Source organism: Festucalex cinctus, chromosome 15, assembly GCF_051991245.1.
Source record: "Festucalex cinctus isolate MCC-2025b chromosome 15, RoL_Fcin_1.0, whole genome shotgun sequence".
NCBI classification, from domain to species: Eukaryota; Metazoa; Chordata; class Actinopteri; order Syngnathiformes; family Syngnathidae; genus Festucalex; species Festucalex cinctus.
In genome coordinates, this window is record NC_135425.1 from 21,915,247 (window position 1) to 21,932,792 (window position 17,546).

General features: G+C 38.9%; 1 protein-coding gene across 3 annotated transcripts in view; it reads right to left on the reverse strand.

Annotated features, from left to right (window-relative positions):
• Positions 1-1,183: 1,183 nt before the first annotated feature.
• The window catches only part of nnt (nicotinamide nucleotide transhydrogenase), a 35,778-nt gene continuing 19,415 nt past the window's right edge, over positions 1,184-17,546 (reverse strand). For all 3 annotated transcript variants that reach the window (XM_077497609.1, XM_077497610.1, XM_077497611.1), the window contains exons 15-22: positions 16,660-16,893; positions 15,125-15,285; positions 14,169-14,348; positions 12,393-12,552; positions 7,635-7,716; positions 6,440-6,558; positions 5,813-5,928; positions 1,184-3,699 (exon numbers count right to left, since the gene is read on the reverse strand). In XM_077497609.1, the coding sequence (XP_077353735.1) occupies positions 3,556-3,699; positions 5,813-5,928; positions 6,440-6,558; positions 7,635-7,716; positions 12,393-12,552; positions 14,169-14,348; positions 15,125-15,285; positions 16,660-16,893 (1,196 nt within the window). In that variant the 3' untranslated portion in view covers positions 1,184-3,555. The remainder of the gene's footprint in view (positions 3,700-5,812; positions 5,929-6,439; positions 6,559-7,634; positions 7,717-12,392; positions 12,553-14,168; positions 14,349-15,124; positions 15,286-16,659; positions 16,894-17,546) is intronic.

A 17,546-nucleotide genomic window follows, 5' to 3' on the forward strand; every position in this document is an offset into this window, starting at 1 on the left:
ATCTCTGTGGGCACCCGCTCGAACCCGAGCGCTCCCAGACGGCTCTCCGGTGATGAATGGCAAATCAAGTAGGCGCTCGGGGGTGAATATGTCACACAAACTCGTATTTACATCTTAGGTAGCGACGCGACCCCCATGGCCCACTCATGCGATCCCTTTGTGCCGTACGCACACGCACACACACACACACACGAGGGTTTGAGAGGTGGTTAGCCAACTCGTAAGTGAGCTCGTTACATCTCCAAATGGAACTTTATTGCAACTCTGCACAATTGTATTATCATATGCATGGGATTTATTTGTATTATTATTTTTTTTTAACTTGCTACTACAGTAGGCGTATGCATTGAAAAGACTTACAAATTTGAAAATATATAAACCAATACAAGGTACCAAGCTGGTCCAGTTCAGTTTTATTATAGTGGGAACACAATGTAATATTTTTCACATTGAATAAATATTATTTTTGGAAAAATACTTGTAAATTTTAAAATATTTAAGTGACTTAAGTTTTTTTTTTTTTTTTAATTAAACCAGTCATTTATTTATATTTTTCCGTAGCTTAATTATATTTATCATTTTAAAATATCTCAAATTAAAAAAAATAAAAACTATATATACATTTAAATAAATAAATAATAATAATAATAATAAAAGTCCATTTAACCAAATGGGTCAAAGTATTTTCAATCTCATTTTTAAAAACTCTAGTTTTTAAAAGTCAATTATTTCAGGGCTTGTACTCAATTATATTACAGTGTACACAATATAGACTAAAATAAACATCATGTATCGAAACCACATCTTGAAGATGTTAATTATATAATTTAAAAACTACGTTATTCGCAACATTATTTTAAAATTTTATATTTTTAAATATAAAATTTACTGCGCCAATATTATAAGTGGGGACATATACAATTAAATCATTGACTTTTGACAAAAATATTTATTTATTCACAGAAAGAGATTCACTTTTTTTTTTTTTTTTTTAAAGTCTTGTTACTTTTTTTCTTCTTTTTTTTTAAACTTGCATTTGTAAGCTGTAGCAATTTTTTTAATGACTTTATTCAGCAGATGTTCCAATTGTGAATTAAAATAGAAAAAAAAAGATTATAGCAATATGAAACTAGTTTGTAAAATGACGTTTGTGGAAAGTAGTCATAACCAACAACATACAGTATCTCGTGTAAATACAAGTTTATTTATTATTTATTAGGAATGATACTCCATGATAAACGAAAGCAGGAAAAGAACATTCACAGTACATTTCCCTATCATGGCGCATTCAAACTTCAAATCCCAATAGCTGTCCTTCACAAATGTCACGTTACAAAAATATTTCCCATGGGGTGAGCATAGAGGAATGCACATTGCAAATTGACTTGGTAAAATGATCAGTTTCTTAATTTTGGGCCAATCTAATTATTCCGCCGACACGTTAGCGACATGACGTTTTCATGCGATCTCGGGTTAAGTATTAGCAACGACTCGAACTAGACTGCAGCAAACTGAGGTCAGATGAGCTCAACCACTCACAAAAAGACGACGACGGGTTACAAAATAAATGAAGCACGGAAATGACGTATGATTGGTCAGATGGAACAAAAAAACAAAAAACTATTGGTCGCGAGTGTGTGAAGAGGTAGAGCGAAACGGTGGTCAACAAAAGGGGAATGGCCTCAAGGGTGAGTACACATCAGCAGGTCTTCATACAGAACATTTACAAAAAGACTTGAAATGGAATGACCCCTCTTTTTGTTCCTCAAACCATAAAAAAAAAAAAACGTCAAGTGCGATAATGGTACACAACATTTCTACTCGGGTGCCCCTGATGTTGACTGTGATGGCAGAAATTACAATAGGCTGGATTTACATCGCATGGTTCAAATTTAGGACAAAGAAAAAGCACTGAATCATATCTTCATATTGCACAGACCAGTGATTATCAAAGTCTAGTACTCCCTCTAGTGGTAGGCGAAAGAATCACTGTCCAAGTGAATTATTTGTCACCGTTTCTTTTTAAACATTTACGTACAATCCATTTGAATTGAACCATTCATTCAACATTATCACAAATGGACACTTGGACCTGCAGTATAAATCCAGCCTAAAGGGGTAAAAGTAGGGCTTCGACGTGAGAGGGCTAAGTCATGAATGCTAACCGGATGGGGCCTGTTCAAAGGCTTCTGTTTTCACTCAGGAAAATGCACTATATAAATATGAACTCCTTCTCAATCGACACCTCTGGGCTTCTGTTAATGTGTGGTGGTGATTTTTGCCATTTTGTGTTTGTTTTGTCAACAGCGGGACGTTTCTGTGGACAGACAGTTTTTATTTTATTTTTATTATTATTAATTCAATCTCTGGTGTAATTATTTTATTGATTGATTTAATTATTTTTTTATTATCTGTTCTTATTGCTGCTGGACATGTAAATTTCCCAGAGGGAGCCATCCCAAAGGGATCAATAAAGTCAAGTCTAAGTCTAAGTCACTACCGCGGCAACTTGACAACACGCACAGATTTTTTTGTTTGTTTTTTTTCCACCACTCACTCACTCACACAAGATTCTTGCTTCTGTGATTGGCTGGAGGGGTAAACAACTGTCTGTCCACAGAAACATCCCGCTGTTGACAAAAAACAAAATGGCAAAATACAGGCTGGGAGGTGGGGGTTTAGGAAAAAAAAAAATCACCACCACACATTAACAGAAGCCCCGAGGTGTAGATTGAGAAGGAGTTCATATTTATATAGTGCATTTTCCTGAGTGAAAACGGAAGACCCCGCCTTTAACAAACTCGCTGTGAAACTTCCTTAAGAGGCAAAAACAAACACCAGATTACATATTTGTCCAAAACAGATACATCATATCCACACGTGCGCTGAAATATCTGCACCTTAAGATCTAATCGCTGTCCATTTTTCATGTTTATCTGAGGCATAAATATAGCTTTTTTGTTGTTGTTGTTGCTTATCCAGATAGAAATGAATACACAGTGTTGTGTAAGATACATCTTTTTTCTGAATAGTGAAGATGTGTTATTATTTTAAGGTCCATTGTGAGGCCCAAATCATAATTCCAGAAGCAACTATGATTTCTAACAAGTTTTTCAATACAGTATAAAACTGTTAAAGAAAGGACTTTACAAAACTGTTTTGATTATATTGCTTGTGTTTTTCTTGTAATGAAGAATGAGAAAGACAAATTTAACAATTTGAAGCGGCAAAAACAAAACCGTGCTGGGTCCTCTGAAATGTCATTCTCAAGGTTATTATAGAAAAAAAAAAAAATAAACACTAGAAATTTGATATCTATTTTCTAAAAGTATCATTTCAAACATCCAACACTCTTTTACATCAATACGGATCTGCACAATGTAAGTGGCAGAGCCTTCCTTCATCTAAACTCTAAAAACAAAAACATGTAACTTCACAAATTTCATGTGTACACTAAACATTGCTGTAAAATGTTGACGCAATGCTTCTCCCTTTTTGTGCGAGTGGACTTTGGGGGGGGGGGGGGTTCTAAGGGTGGGACGGCGGCGGCGCGCCTCACTGGGCCTCGCGGACCTTGGCTTGCAGGGCGTCGCACGTCTTCTTGGCGTCGCCCAGCAACATGGCCGTGTTGGGCTTGTAGAAGATGGGGTTGTCCACAGCGGCGTATCCCACGCCCAGCGAGCGTTTCATCACCACCACCTGCGGCAAACGGGAGCGGACGCCGTCAAGATGGGGGCGGGGCTCGGTCCGGCTTTTCGCAGCCGCTGACGGTGGGGGGGGGGGGAGGCTAAATGTTGCAAAGTGCCCCAACTTACGAGCTTGAGATGGCGACAGAAAATGTCACGACATGCGGTCACCCTCAGTTCACACGGTTACCTCATCAAGTAGACTTGTCTTTTCTTTGATGGTTGCTAACTTGCTCCTATTTTTTGGATCTAATTGTAAATGGTGCTGCTGTGACAATGGAATGTACATCAACAGATGAATACATTTATCTTACAAAATTTATCTCTCTCTATCGCCACACAAGGTTATCATAACGACGAAAAATTTACAAAATAACAAATTAAAAAAAAAAAATCTTAATGGACTAAAATGGAAGAAAAAACAAACAAGCAAAAAAAAAAAAAAAAAAACAATTAAAAAAAAACAGTTGAACCTACATCGGAAGTTTAAAAAAAAAAAAAAAAAAAAAACTTTTTATCTGTCAATATACAAGAGCTTTTGGGGTTCATTTTAAATGTTCTTATTTCCATATAAGAAATAGGGCAACCCGCTAATTACTCTTACTACATTATACTTGAGGATCTTTTTTTTTTTTTTTTTTTTTTTTTTTTGTTACTAAATATCTTGCAGTCGACATATATTCCGTAACCTCCTGACTACCAGCGATTCCTACCAAACGTGTAGGGGTGGGGCTTTGCTACCTTTGATTGCATCATAAAAGAAAATGGCTTCCCTCAGTGCAAGCAAGAGGAAAAGTGCATAAGACTTTTTATTGAACAAATTTAGGCTTTAAATGTTGTTAGCATGTTTTTTACAAGACTCTTAAGAACACATTAAACTATTGTTTGAATTAATTTAACTATAATTGAGCCTAGCATTTAAGTTTTAAAAATGTCCTCTGTAGTGGACACATCATAACTTAAAAATAAAAACTTTTTTTCAAAAAAATATTTTATAGTATTCCAGTTACTTCACAAAAATTGGGGAATATCAAAATAAACATGATTGGACAATATTTTTTTTTACACAATATCACCGTTTCTCTCAAATATCGCTCACAAACCCGTCTAAATCTGTGCGACTTCTCCTTTGCCGCGATCATCCATCCCACCTCACAATGATCAGTGCACAGGTGTGCCTTAGACTGCCCATAATAAAAGGCCACTCCGAAAGGTGCACTTCCTTGTTCTAACCTTGCTTGGATGCGAACAAATTGAGTGCTGAGATATAACGCAGATGATTGAACTACAGCTTGAAACGATTGGTGAAGCAGTACGAGGCACCAGCGCAGTATTTTTTATGACATACTATATTGAAGCAGGAGTTGAAAGAGGTTCGAGTGTGTCTAAATAATTTGTAATAATAGAAAAGTTGCTGGAAGTGAGTAAGGCAGGAGAAAAAGGAAAACAAAAAATAAATTCAGGTAAAGTACAACGTAGGTAACTATTATGGAAAAATTGTATTTTATGGTGATTGTGAATCCCTTGCAGCTCAACTCGTTAACATCTGCTGCAAGAATCCCCAATCCCTCGGTTTCATTTGAGGTGATAATTTAATCCCGTCTGTGCCAGAAGCACACTTTGTTGCTGTTTTTGAGCAGGAAAGGTTCAGGAAGTTTATCCTCCGACATGGCTTATTCAAGCTTCACTTTGCAGACTGTTTAAACGCATTTCCCTAAACAGTGCATGCTCGTGTTGGCCCATCTGTGTACGCGGATGTGTGTGCGTGCGCTTAAGTGGACAGCCTCCTTTTATTTCTCCAGGGTGGACAACAGAATTCTGTTATGACAGTTAAGAAAGAACTCTTTTTTTTTTTTTTTTTTTTTTTTTGCATTTTGACTCACAAGTGCTCCAATAATGAGTTTCAATTACGAGTCATTGCTTGCATTGTGCGCAAAGACTATCAAAATCCCAGATCTCGGATCGGTGCCATTCCACAGGGACAAAGTCACCCCTAATAGGATCAGGATGGGCACCGCAGCTGGAGCTGCGATCATTTCTCGCTTATGCGAACCAGTTTTCACGTCTGGTCTGCTGCTCTTTTATCTATTTAACGACGGAGCGGGCGTGCGCCAGATGCGTCTCACCTGCTTGGCCTTCCAGACCTCCAGCACGGGCATGCCGGCGATGATGGAGTTGGGGTCTTCCTGGGCGGCCGAGTTCACTGTGTCGTTGGCGCCGATCACCAGGACCAGGTCCGTCTCTGATTGGACACACGGGATCGTTGAATTAAATATTGTGAAGCCTATACGATCATCTTCAAAATTGGGGGTTGCGGCATGATTCCCATTTTCGTACTTGTTGTAATAGCCCGCTTTGCTTGTGGAGTTAACAGAATTCATTTGCTCCCAAAAACGTATAAATACGTTCTATTTTAAATGTTTTAAGTGCCCTAAAGACCTTTTATTTTTTTATTTATTCATTTATTTTTTTAATACTAGAGCAAACAGAAGGCTTTGATGCAGCCTCTCTACTATAGTGAACAGGTGAAAAAAAAAAAAGAAAAAAGAGGCAGTAATGACAAAAACGGCCAGCAGGTGGCAGCAGAGTATAAGAGATCAACCAGGGCCATGTTGAAAACAAGCCGTTTCCCCACAATTCTAAAGAGATTTGTGAAAAATGATAAAACTTAGCTACATTCTAATGCTAATCGCTGCCAAAACGGAAACATAAATATACTTTTTTGTTTTTTTTTTCACTTCAGCTCGTCTTACCAGGGAAATCTTCATTGATTTCATCCATCTCCAGGACAATGTCGTAAGGGACGCCGGCTTCGGCCAACAGCACGTTGAGCTGACCGGGCATACGGCCGGCGACGGGGTGGATGCCGAACCTGCAGCAACATAATGCAATTACTGTTTTTCATTACCACAAATATCCTTTCATTCTTTATGGAATCCAGTGGGGGGGGTTATTTGATTCCCTATTGAATTTGGATTTGGATAATTGGTTAGTTATTGTCATGACTGTCTTGTTTGTGGCAAATGTCTGATGTTTAGTTGTATTTGACTTTATTGGAACTGATGCATGATGCAACCAGCATGTAACCAACAACTAGTTTCAACTGGTCAGAAGCTATGTGATGTCAGGAATCTTGAATCACTTGATCTGGTCAGAAGCCAATCAGTGTTACCCGCATGTAAGTCAGCAGCGAATCAGAGAAATTCCATGTCAGTCCTGTTTCAGCGACCTATCGGGGTTACCCACATGTCAGGCCGCAGCCAATCGGATCCATTCGCTGCCTATGTAAGTCTGACGGCATCTGTTCCTCGATGCCTTCCCGTTGTTTCTGGTCTAGTCAAGTTAACCTCTTATTTGTGTCTGCGTTTTTGGGGATCCAACCGCAGAACATAACAGTTATCGGTCAAAAATGTATCAACAAATTCCAAGATAAAAAGTTCTAAAATGAGAATTGTGTTTGATCCCCTACAACTCAAGACAGAAGTCTAGTCGGAGAGAGAACGCAATAGGAAGCATCCCAAATTCATAACTTGTGTCTTCTGTACACGTGTTCGTTTGAGGAAACGAGAATAAAGCGACCATGTGGTGTAATGGCAGCCGCCGTTTGTATCGGGGATTAACCCGTATTAGTTTGGTGATTTTAGGCAGGAGTGCAGCATCTGGGACACATTAGCGCCGTCGGCTGGGGGATTGAAAAAGACACTTTGGAGTGACAAAAAGGGAAGCGAGCGTGAACTTCCTCTTGGACACCCGAAATACAAGATTAAAAGGGGATTACAGTCATGAAGAATTAGAATATAACCAGGAAAGCAAAGAGAAAGGAAAACGCTCTTTCGTTCCTTCTCTTGAACTCTGACCACCCGCTTTTCCTTCTAATCAAGTACAAATGCTCCAAAGTAGCTTGAACAGACGTGCCGGCTGGGGTGGGATTCGAGATGTGGAACTTACCGCACGTCCTTGCCGGCATCTTTGAGATTCTTCACCAGCTCGGCAATGGGGTACTGTGCCTTTGCAGCACAAAGGCCATAACCTGCGAGAAAAAGGGAAATGTTCAAAAACCGTGCTCATTTTGTGGCCACACATCACTGGACGTAAATATGAAACAACAACGTTGCTGTGAAAAAGTGCAATGATGACTTTTCATCAAGCATTTCTGCCACCGTACGTCTGTTAGATTTAAAAATGGCACCCAGTTTTGCCACTTAACTCATTCACTCCCAGGACATTTTTGTTGTTTTACTGGATTTGGACTGATTTTGCAAGGCCCATAGAATATTGTGTCCTATTGCTATAAAAACATAAACCCTATCAAAAGGAAGATTAGAGTCTCTTCTTTCATCAGGAAAAAAAACCGTATTCATCTGTTTCCATTTTGCATCAATTAGCATTAGAATCATTATTCACAAATCAGTTTAAAATAGTGGGGAAAAGAGCTTTTTGGTCTCTTATACTCTGCTGCCATCTGCTGGCCGTTTTTGTAATAACTACCATTGCTCAAGCATTCTCTTCAGTTCAGAGTTTGCATCATAGCCAAAACGTTTAAATATATCTTTGGGAGCATGGTAATATTTAAAATAGAACGTATTTATACGTTTTTGGGAGTAAATGAGTTAATTGGAAATGATTTTTGAGAATAAAATTTGTTTTTATTAAAAAAATAAACTAAAGAGTGAAATTTTGACTTATCATAATCATTTTAATTTAAAAAATTAATTATTCTTTTCAGGATTCCACTGAACATAAACTTGCTACTTATTTTTAATTAAAAAAAAAAAAAATGTCTTTCTAGACTTCCCTTAACCAAAATAGTGTTAAACATTTCTAAAATAAGCATATAACATACTGCAACTGAATGCATGCAGCCATACGTTCCATTTTTTTTTCCTTTTTCTGCCATTGTGTTATTGAAGTTTGAAGTTATAGCACTGTCGATTGTGTAACAAACCTAAGTATTTTTGTTTTTAGCTGACTCAAAAACTCCAAATAGTAACTGTAGTTGCAAGTTGAAAACTTGAAACGAAAACAAGGATGTCACGCCCACAGACGTGAATATTAAATTGAATGTTCCCACAATGCATTTCACCATGTTCAATAAAGAGTTTCCCCTTTCTTAAGTGTTCTATAATGTATAGCCATTTTTTTGTTGCTTTACTAAGTACTATTGTGTTACGAATCAGGCTTCGTCCCGTATTTTATTATTCATTAACAATTATTTATCAATAAAATATGTGCAGTGTGCGCCGTTTATTTAACCCTCGTCAATTCTTGCTCAGGAACAGTTTTGAAGTGCAGTGCTGCAGCTGACCCTCCGCGCCCCTAAAGCGTTCACCGACTACCCGCTGTGACTGTGTTTTACGATCCCACAGAATGCGCTAATGCGGCTGTGAGAGCAAAGTGTGCTGCGACTTAGCGAGCAGGTATATTTAAAAAGAAGAAGGGGGTGGGGTAAAAAAAAAAAAAAAAAAAGTAACCGGTAACTTGCCAGCTTCAAAAGAGCTCCACTGCCAGTCGCATGCTGCCAAATTACCAATAAACGATTGACCTGTACACTTCTGGACGTGGTAAAGAGTCGTGTCATTAACTCATTCACTCCCAGCCATTTTCACAGAAGCAATCCCGTTCGCTCCCGGCTGTTTTACTGGATTTTGACTGATTTTACAAGGCCCACAGAATATTGTGTTTTATGGCTATAAAAGTATGTTTCCGTTTTGCAGCAATTAGCATTAGAATAGAGCTAAGTTTCAGCAATTTTCACAAATCTATTTAAAATACTAAGTAATTGAGCTTTTTTTTCTACATGGCCCTGGTTGATCTCCTTTGCTCTGCTGCCACCTGCTGGCCGTTTGTGTAATAACTACCATTTCTGCAACCGTTCTTTGCAGTTGAGAGGCTGCATCAAAGCCTTCTGTGTGCTCTAGCATAAATTAAAAAAAAATAAAAAAAAGAAACGTATAAATACGTCTTTGGGACACTTAGAACATTAAAAAAACGTATTTATACGTTATTGGGAGCAAATGAGTTAAGGAGGAATGAAATGTGAGTATGTCGGTAAGATAAGGTTATAGTATTGCTAATTACAAATACTCAACTTTATTTATAATTATTTTTTTCTTATTTTTTGTTGTTTCTAGTTATTTTTTTCACGAGTTACTGCATTGTATTGTAATCTTAATGTGTGTTCGAATTGTTTAAAAATAAACAAAAGCGAATGAGAGTGCAGCGTTTGTTGTTAGCGCAGGTTAGCGACTGGCTATTAACTAGCTAGCATTTTGAAACTGCCTGGGTGTCAGTTCTTTTGAGTGATATTACAGTTTTTACTTTTTTTCATACAGTTTAGATATTTTTGTGTTAATCATTCCAAGAGCTCGATAAGCATGTTTCAAGACCATAAAGAGCGATTCAAACCCAGAACCTCAGAACTGTGATGTCGCGCTAACGACTAACCCCGGGTTTTCACTGGATGCGGTTGCGGTGCGGTTGCGGTGCGGTGCGGCGACGCAAGCAATTAGTATTGTATTGTGAGTTTGATGTTCGCGATTGCTTGTTGTGCCCGTCTCGCTTGCCGTACTGAGCGGCAGCCGGACGCGGAAGACAGAAATAAAGAGTGGACCCGCACTGACCCGACTCTCGTTATTAATATACTTTACAAGGACAACCAAAAAAAGGATGCTGCATGGAATCTCATAGCAGAAGAAGAAGAAAATGTTAAATAAAAAGAAGTCCACCTCTCGTTGTGAAATGCCACATGATCGCGCGCGCGCGGTCCCGCGAGACACGTTGGGAAGTGGGCGGCGACGGAGCTGCCGGACCGCAGCTGTGCGGAGCCGGTGTGGATTGACAAAAAAATTGACCCGTCCGGAGCACGCAGTCAAGACGCACCGCACCGCAACCGCACCGCAACCGCATCCAGTGAAAACCCGGGGTGACTCAGCATGCGGCTGTCCAATAAATATGTCATGTATAAAATAATAGTGCTGCTTTGTGGTACTTGATCTTTATCACACCATCAAAAACCTGACAAACACACGCCGAAAAAGCGCCAGTGGCATTTACGAACCTTCTCGCAACAACCAATCAGAAAACATCTTGCTTGGATATGCCAATTACCGGTAAATGGTTGAGAGTTTCCAACACCGGGTGAAAAAAAAACAAAAAAAAACAGAGCAACTGCACAGAATAACTGACTTGTTTCTTTGCCATATTCTCTCTCTACTTCCAACATTCCGCATTTTGGAGAAAAATAAACCTTGAAGGGGAGATGGGCCAGACAAAGCATGCAAATCACGTTTATCGCGCAAATCCTCAATGTTTTCCCCAGATGTCAATCAGGTGAGGTGGCGGATGGGATAGCTTCGCTTGACCTCTAAGCAATTGTGACAGTCCAAGTACTGTATCTTTGACAGGCTTTGTTATGATTATTGCAAATGCTCATATTTTAACTAATGTTGACTTTGACAAATATTTCTGGAATTCTTTCTTTATTTGCTGAAAAGATGAAGAAAAACAAATCAAAACCATTTTTTTTCCGCCACTGCGTCCAACTCGGACTTTATTTTGGCCCCTTTTTGGGCAGGCTGTCTGATATGATCATTGTTGTTATCCATTAGTTCCAGAAAAGTCAACTTTTGTATCACAATATTATATACTCATAAAGTTGAGCACAAAATCAAGCTGTCCTTGCACCATTTCTGTTCTAATATCCATTGCTTCAAGTGTTGGAACTATCACAACATTGATGCTATCCCGTCTCTATCGTTGTTCATCGTGTGTTAGCGCTATGCTAGCAGATTTTTGCAAGTTGTGTGATTTTGGTTAAATACAAAAGAAGTAATTGTCTTTGTTTAATGTTTAAAATTCAGCTGGGACTTTCAATCCAATCAAATTATTGAATGTGCCCAAAAGATTACTCTGAATGAAAATAATTAGCCAAATTTGGAAGCAAACCAAAGTTGTGCTGTTAGCGCACACAAAGAAAAGAGCAGCTACCTTATAGGTCCATTTGGTTACCATGAACTCATTTGCTCCCAATAACGTGTAAATAAGTTTGTTTGTTTTTTAATGTTTTAAATGTGACATTCACAAGCTGAGCTGTAATTGGTTACCTGAGCCCTTGTGATGTCATTTTCAGTCGACAGCAAGTTTTGTTTTCTTTTGTTTTTTTTCAGTACACTCACCCACACATACAAACATGGTCTCCCGGGCGGGGAAGTGAACCCACGCTTCATTTTGGGAGTGAATGGAGTTGTCAGAAAGCTGGACTGTAGTCTATTAATAAATTTTGACTGACCTATCTGACATTCTCTTTAGCGCAGCACCATCTAATGGATGCATAACGTAACCCCAGCCTCTACTGTAAAAGTTTTAAAATATGTCATTCATTGAAGGTGCGCCTTATAGTACGGAAAATACAGTACACTTAATGTTTAGGCAAGTTTCAAAGAAATGAGAGCATGTGGTGCATTGTAGAATGTCTATTTTCCAGACGGGGCCACACAAGGCCTCAAGAATGTGCGTTCCTGTCAGTGTAAGTGTGCACGGAGGGGGCGCACCAACCTTGTCAATTAGCCTAGCAAAACGGTGATGTAACACGGGTCAAGAAAGGGTTAAATAAACAGAACTCACACTTTGCAAAAGCCTGTAAAGTCAAAGCGCCGTGTTTTCCTACTTGCATACAAGTCATGTGTGTTGTTTGTGTGTGTGTGTTACCTGGAGTGATGATAATGCTCTGGGCCTCTTTAATTATGTCCACAGTCTGATCCACGTTGACCTCGGTGTGCGTGCCTGTGATCTCCATGGGCTTCCCAGTACCGGTGGAAGACGTGCCGTAGCCTCCCAGGATCACGTTCGCCAGCGAGCGGTTCATGGCCTGACGGGAAGAGATGCTTTCATTATTATTATTATCGGCTCATTCTGAGTCAACTTTATAGTCAGAACCGAGGGTGAATTGTCTTGCAAAGCACACGTGAGGCCTGAGATTTAGCTCCGCAGAAACATAGCCACTATGGCAACATTAGAGTCCCTCCTGGTGGATGTGAGAGGAACAACGGTGCTACAATATGTTCTTTCAACAAGCAACATTTTTCCCTGCACAGAGTCAGCAAAATCGCTTCAAAAACAGAGCCTCAACTCAAGAAATGCTAGTCAAAAAGGTAAGCAGAGGTGCCTTTCATTTTGTTGACTGCACAGATTAGCATGAGCTTCTGCTAAGCGTCATCTACTGTACAGGTTCCCTTATTGGTTGCCGAGGTTTATTAGCAAAATTCTATTCTTCTTTATTTGCTTACGTGTCCATTCGTCACATACTGGGGCGAGCAAATTTTCCTGTCAAAAGAGCCATTTTTGGCCAAACAAATCACAAAAAAATGTGTATGGAGCAGCAAAACATTTGAACATTGTGATGAAGGAAGCTGCACCTTAACAGGAAAATATGCAGCATCCGATATGCAGATTCATTTTCTTCTAACTTTCATCTTCAGTTTTTAATTTTTAAATATGTGTTTGTTTTTAACTGTTCATGCTTTGTTTTACATACATTATTAGATTATCTGCTTTTCTGTTAAATGTCTGACATTTTTTGTAATTTCATGGACATATGGTCAGTTTCTGTGTTCTTCCTTTTTTGGACGTTATGGCTATTTTTGATATTTTTTTCTGCTTTTTTCTGATATTTTTAGCAAATTTGTGGACATTTCATGGTAATTTTTCGGGATTTCGTCTTTTATTTTTGGATATTTTATTATGATTACTTTTTGAACATTTTATTTCCTACATTTTCTTAAATTCATTTTCTGATTAGTTTGGCAATTTTGTGGATATTTTACGGCAATTTTCAGGATTTCTTCATTTGTTTTTGGAAGTCGCATAGTTACTTTATGCTCTCTGCCTATTTTTATTGTTTTTTTATTTTATTTTTTTATTCAATTGTCTGACACTTTCGGCAAGTTCGTGAACATTTTTAATTTTCTGTTTTTCCTCTTCTTTTTTGGACATTTTATAGTCACCTTTTGGACATTTTAATGACATTTTTTTTAAAGCTTTTTTCCATTTACCTTTCATCTCTTTCTGACAACTAAAAAATGTGGACATTTTTTTAATATTTATTTTTTTAAATCTAAATCATTAATTCATTTAAATAATATTTTATCTAAAAATAAAAATCTGAAAAAATTTGATTTTTTTTTTTTTTTTTTTTTTTTTTTTTTTTTTTTAAATAGATCCACAGAGAGCCATAGAGAGGCTCCAGTCACGTTGTCATGGTAACAAAATCAAGACATGCTCTTGGTCCAGCATTACAAAGGGCTGGGTGTCCTCTCAAACGGGCTAATTTCAGCAAGACGGGAACAAAAACAAAAAACAAAAAAAAGGATATGTTAAGTGTATGTTTGCCCTCACATTTGAGGATAAAGTCAGGATGTCAATTTTGCAGCCAGTTTGAAAGTGACCACTGTGTCATGTAACAAAATGTCATCCATCCCTACTTACCACGCACATGATGTACGACAGAATGGCACCGGATGACCCGATGAGGGCCCCGACGATGGTCAGCAGATTGTTGTTGAGCAGGAAGCCCTCGGCGCACAAGGCCCATCCCGAGTAGCTGTTCAGCACGGTGATCACCACCGGCATGTCGGCGCCCCCGATGGCCGCCGTCAAGGTTACGCCCTTGGAGGAAATCAGAACAGTATGTTAGGGCTACGACTAAAACAAAGGAGTGCTAAGCTTGGATCGCCCCAGAAAATGCAAATAAGCAGTGCAAAAATAAAAAAAAATAAAAATAAAAAAAAGGCAACAGCTGTCTCATCATCATCCATTATTCATGGCCTTCCTGTACTGAAGATGATACGTGAGACGATAAGGGCCTGATTGGAGACAGAGTTTGGCCTTGTTAGTTGGCCTTCTCTAACAAGCTGAATATGTTTCAAAACATATTTGAAAGCCTACCAAAAGTTGCTGTTGCTTATTATTGATCGCTCAATGTGTCGTCATTAATTCAGCTCGCTAGAAATGTTAACGGGTTATATGATGATGAAAAAAAAACAAAAAAAACGGCAGAGGTCAAAAAGGTGTTCAACCTGAAGCTCTCAGGAACATATTCAAAAGGTTAAGTGTGACTTTACAGTGGTGAAGACCAATATAAGTACAGTCAAGTGCAAGAAGGAAGTTGGCAGTTGCACAAAGTCGAGTCTTTGCCACGACGGTTGCCAGCCTATTAACAGATTTCTGGGCAGCTAGCGATGCCAGTGCAACAGGCTGCTTATTGATTCGCTTCCCTCCGCCCCCTTCCTGACCAAAATACGAAATCAACATTCTTACGCACGCCGTCCGTCAGCGTGAACGGATTCCGATCTGATGAAACGTCGCCGTAAAAAAAAAAAAATGAATGCGTCGTTGTGCGCACGTGGCCGCTCTCCAAGAAACGGGACGCGGGCGGGCCGTACCATGATGGCGGATAGCGCGGAGACCGAGCCCAGGCAGGTGATGCCGGTGGTGAAGCTGGGGTCCAGCATGTAGGGGATCATCCCTCCGATGCTGCCGGCCATCAGAGAGGCGTTGAGGGCGTGGCGGGCGGGGAGAATCAGAGGGGCGCTGTTCAGCATACCTGTGGGATGGAGAGAAGAGGATGGGGAAATGTCATCACTTAACCCAATGAAATACAGCTTGTTTTTTTGAGGGCCCCTACTGATAATTAATTCATTGACATTGGCATAAAGTGCTATCAATGAGTCATGAACATACACATTCATTTAGACTGAGCCCAGACTGAAAATCCGCCATTAATATTTCATCTAGGGCTGGCAATAATGAATCATTTTAATCTTTTTTTTTTTTTTTTTTTTAAATCAAGAATCTTGCCAATCTTGCGGTATTTGCTGAGGCTACCATCCAATTTAAAGAGGCAACTGTGTTGACGTCTTGAAAGAAGTGAGACACGAGCGGATTTGACGACTTGGCAGCAACCAGAAGATGGTGCAAATATTTCAGACCTAATTAGCTTACTCCATAAACACAAACCATAAATGTAAACTTACATCAACAGAAAAAGTTTGGTTCAAGGCATTTAAACTTGAGAGGGGCAATGTTTGCTATTGCAATTTTGTATATTGCAGGGGTCAGCAAGCTTTACTGTCAAAAGAGCCATTTTAAGGCCAAATAAATAAATAAAAATCTGTCTTGAGTTGCAAAACTTTTGAACATTGTGATGAACAAAACAATGCGTGAGTGTTTGTCTAATGTGCTGAGGGGCCAAGAGCTAATTAGAGCTGCAACAGAACACAAACATATGCAGCATCCAATACTTTGACATTCATTTTCTTCAACTTTACGTCTTCGTTTTTGGATTTTTTTTTTTTCTTTGTAGTTTTCCATACATTTTTAGACCTTTCTGCCCTTCCAATTTGTTTTATTATTATTATTTATTTATTTTATTTATTTATTTATTTAGACTTTTTTTCTGACTTTTTTGCTATCAATTTTGTGGCATTTTTGAGACATTTTATGGTAATTTTCATCATTTCTTCTTTTTTCTCTGACATTTTTTTGGGACATTTCATGGCAAACATTTTATGCTAATTTTCTGCTTTTCTCCCTTTTTGGACATTTTATGGTCAAATTTTTGGACATCTTTAGGTATTTTTTTTCCAAGTTATTTATTTTATTTATTATTATTATTTTTATTATTATTATTAATATTATTATTATTTATTTTTATTTATTTATTTATTTAAATGTTTCTATAAGACTCTTAATAACACATTAAAGTATTTGAGCCTAGCATTTAAGTTTTAAAAAATGTCCTCTGTTGTGGACACATCATAGCTTAAAAAATAAAAACTTTTTTTGTTTTTCAAAAATTTCTTTTGCAATATTCCAGTTACTTCACAAAGATTGGGGAATATCAAAATAAACATTATTGGACAATGTATATGTTTTTTTTAGTTAGTCAGGAGGATATCTAAGTATGAACTTTTCGAACCTTGCAGTTTGCCATAAGCCACCAAAGAGCCGCTGAAAGTGACCCCGCCGATGAAGGTGCCCAGGTAGGCCACAATCTTGGTGAGATTGGCCGCCGGGTCCGTGGCGAAGTGAGGGTACTCCACCATGTACTCGGCCACGCAGGTCAGCACGGCCGCCAAACCCACCAGGCTGTGGAAGGCAGCCACCAGCTGGGGCAAATCGGTGATCTGGATTCTCTTAGCGATGGTCAGACCTGCAGAGGAGAAAAGCAATGGATTAAAAACACGCGTGCGAGGACATGCAAATCTCATGAACACGAACAAAGAGCTTCTTGGAAACGGGCCGATCGGAAGAACTGTGTGTTTTTGATGGCCTACTTGGCGACTTTCTATGTTTATGTGCAGATGACGCGGACTGTTTAGTCTGGACCTCGACGTTGTTACTGGAACAATTAGCATGCAAATGAAATGATCAAACTCTGTAACGTAAGTGAGAGATGGTGACTAATGCCCATTCTGACAAGATGCACACACCACCTCCCGGAGTCTGGCAACGAATGAAGCGCGTTCTGTTGTTCTATGTTCCGTTTGATGCACACATCACAAAGCTCATCCGCACGCCACACACCTTCTCCTTAACTCTTTTACTGTCACACAAGGGGAAAAAAAAACAAAAAACGGTACCAGCCGATTTTGAGCATTTTAACTCATCTTTCAAGGCAAACAGAATATTGTGTGCTTTTACTGAATATACAATATGGGCACCAAATGAAAGACCCTTGAAAACGTTTGATTTCAATCTGATTTCAACAGATTCCGGCATGTTTCATCGTAATTCCGTACACCGGCAGCCCATTGAAAGAGATACAATGCTGCCATCTGCTGGCCATAGTTAGTGGGTGTTTTT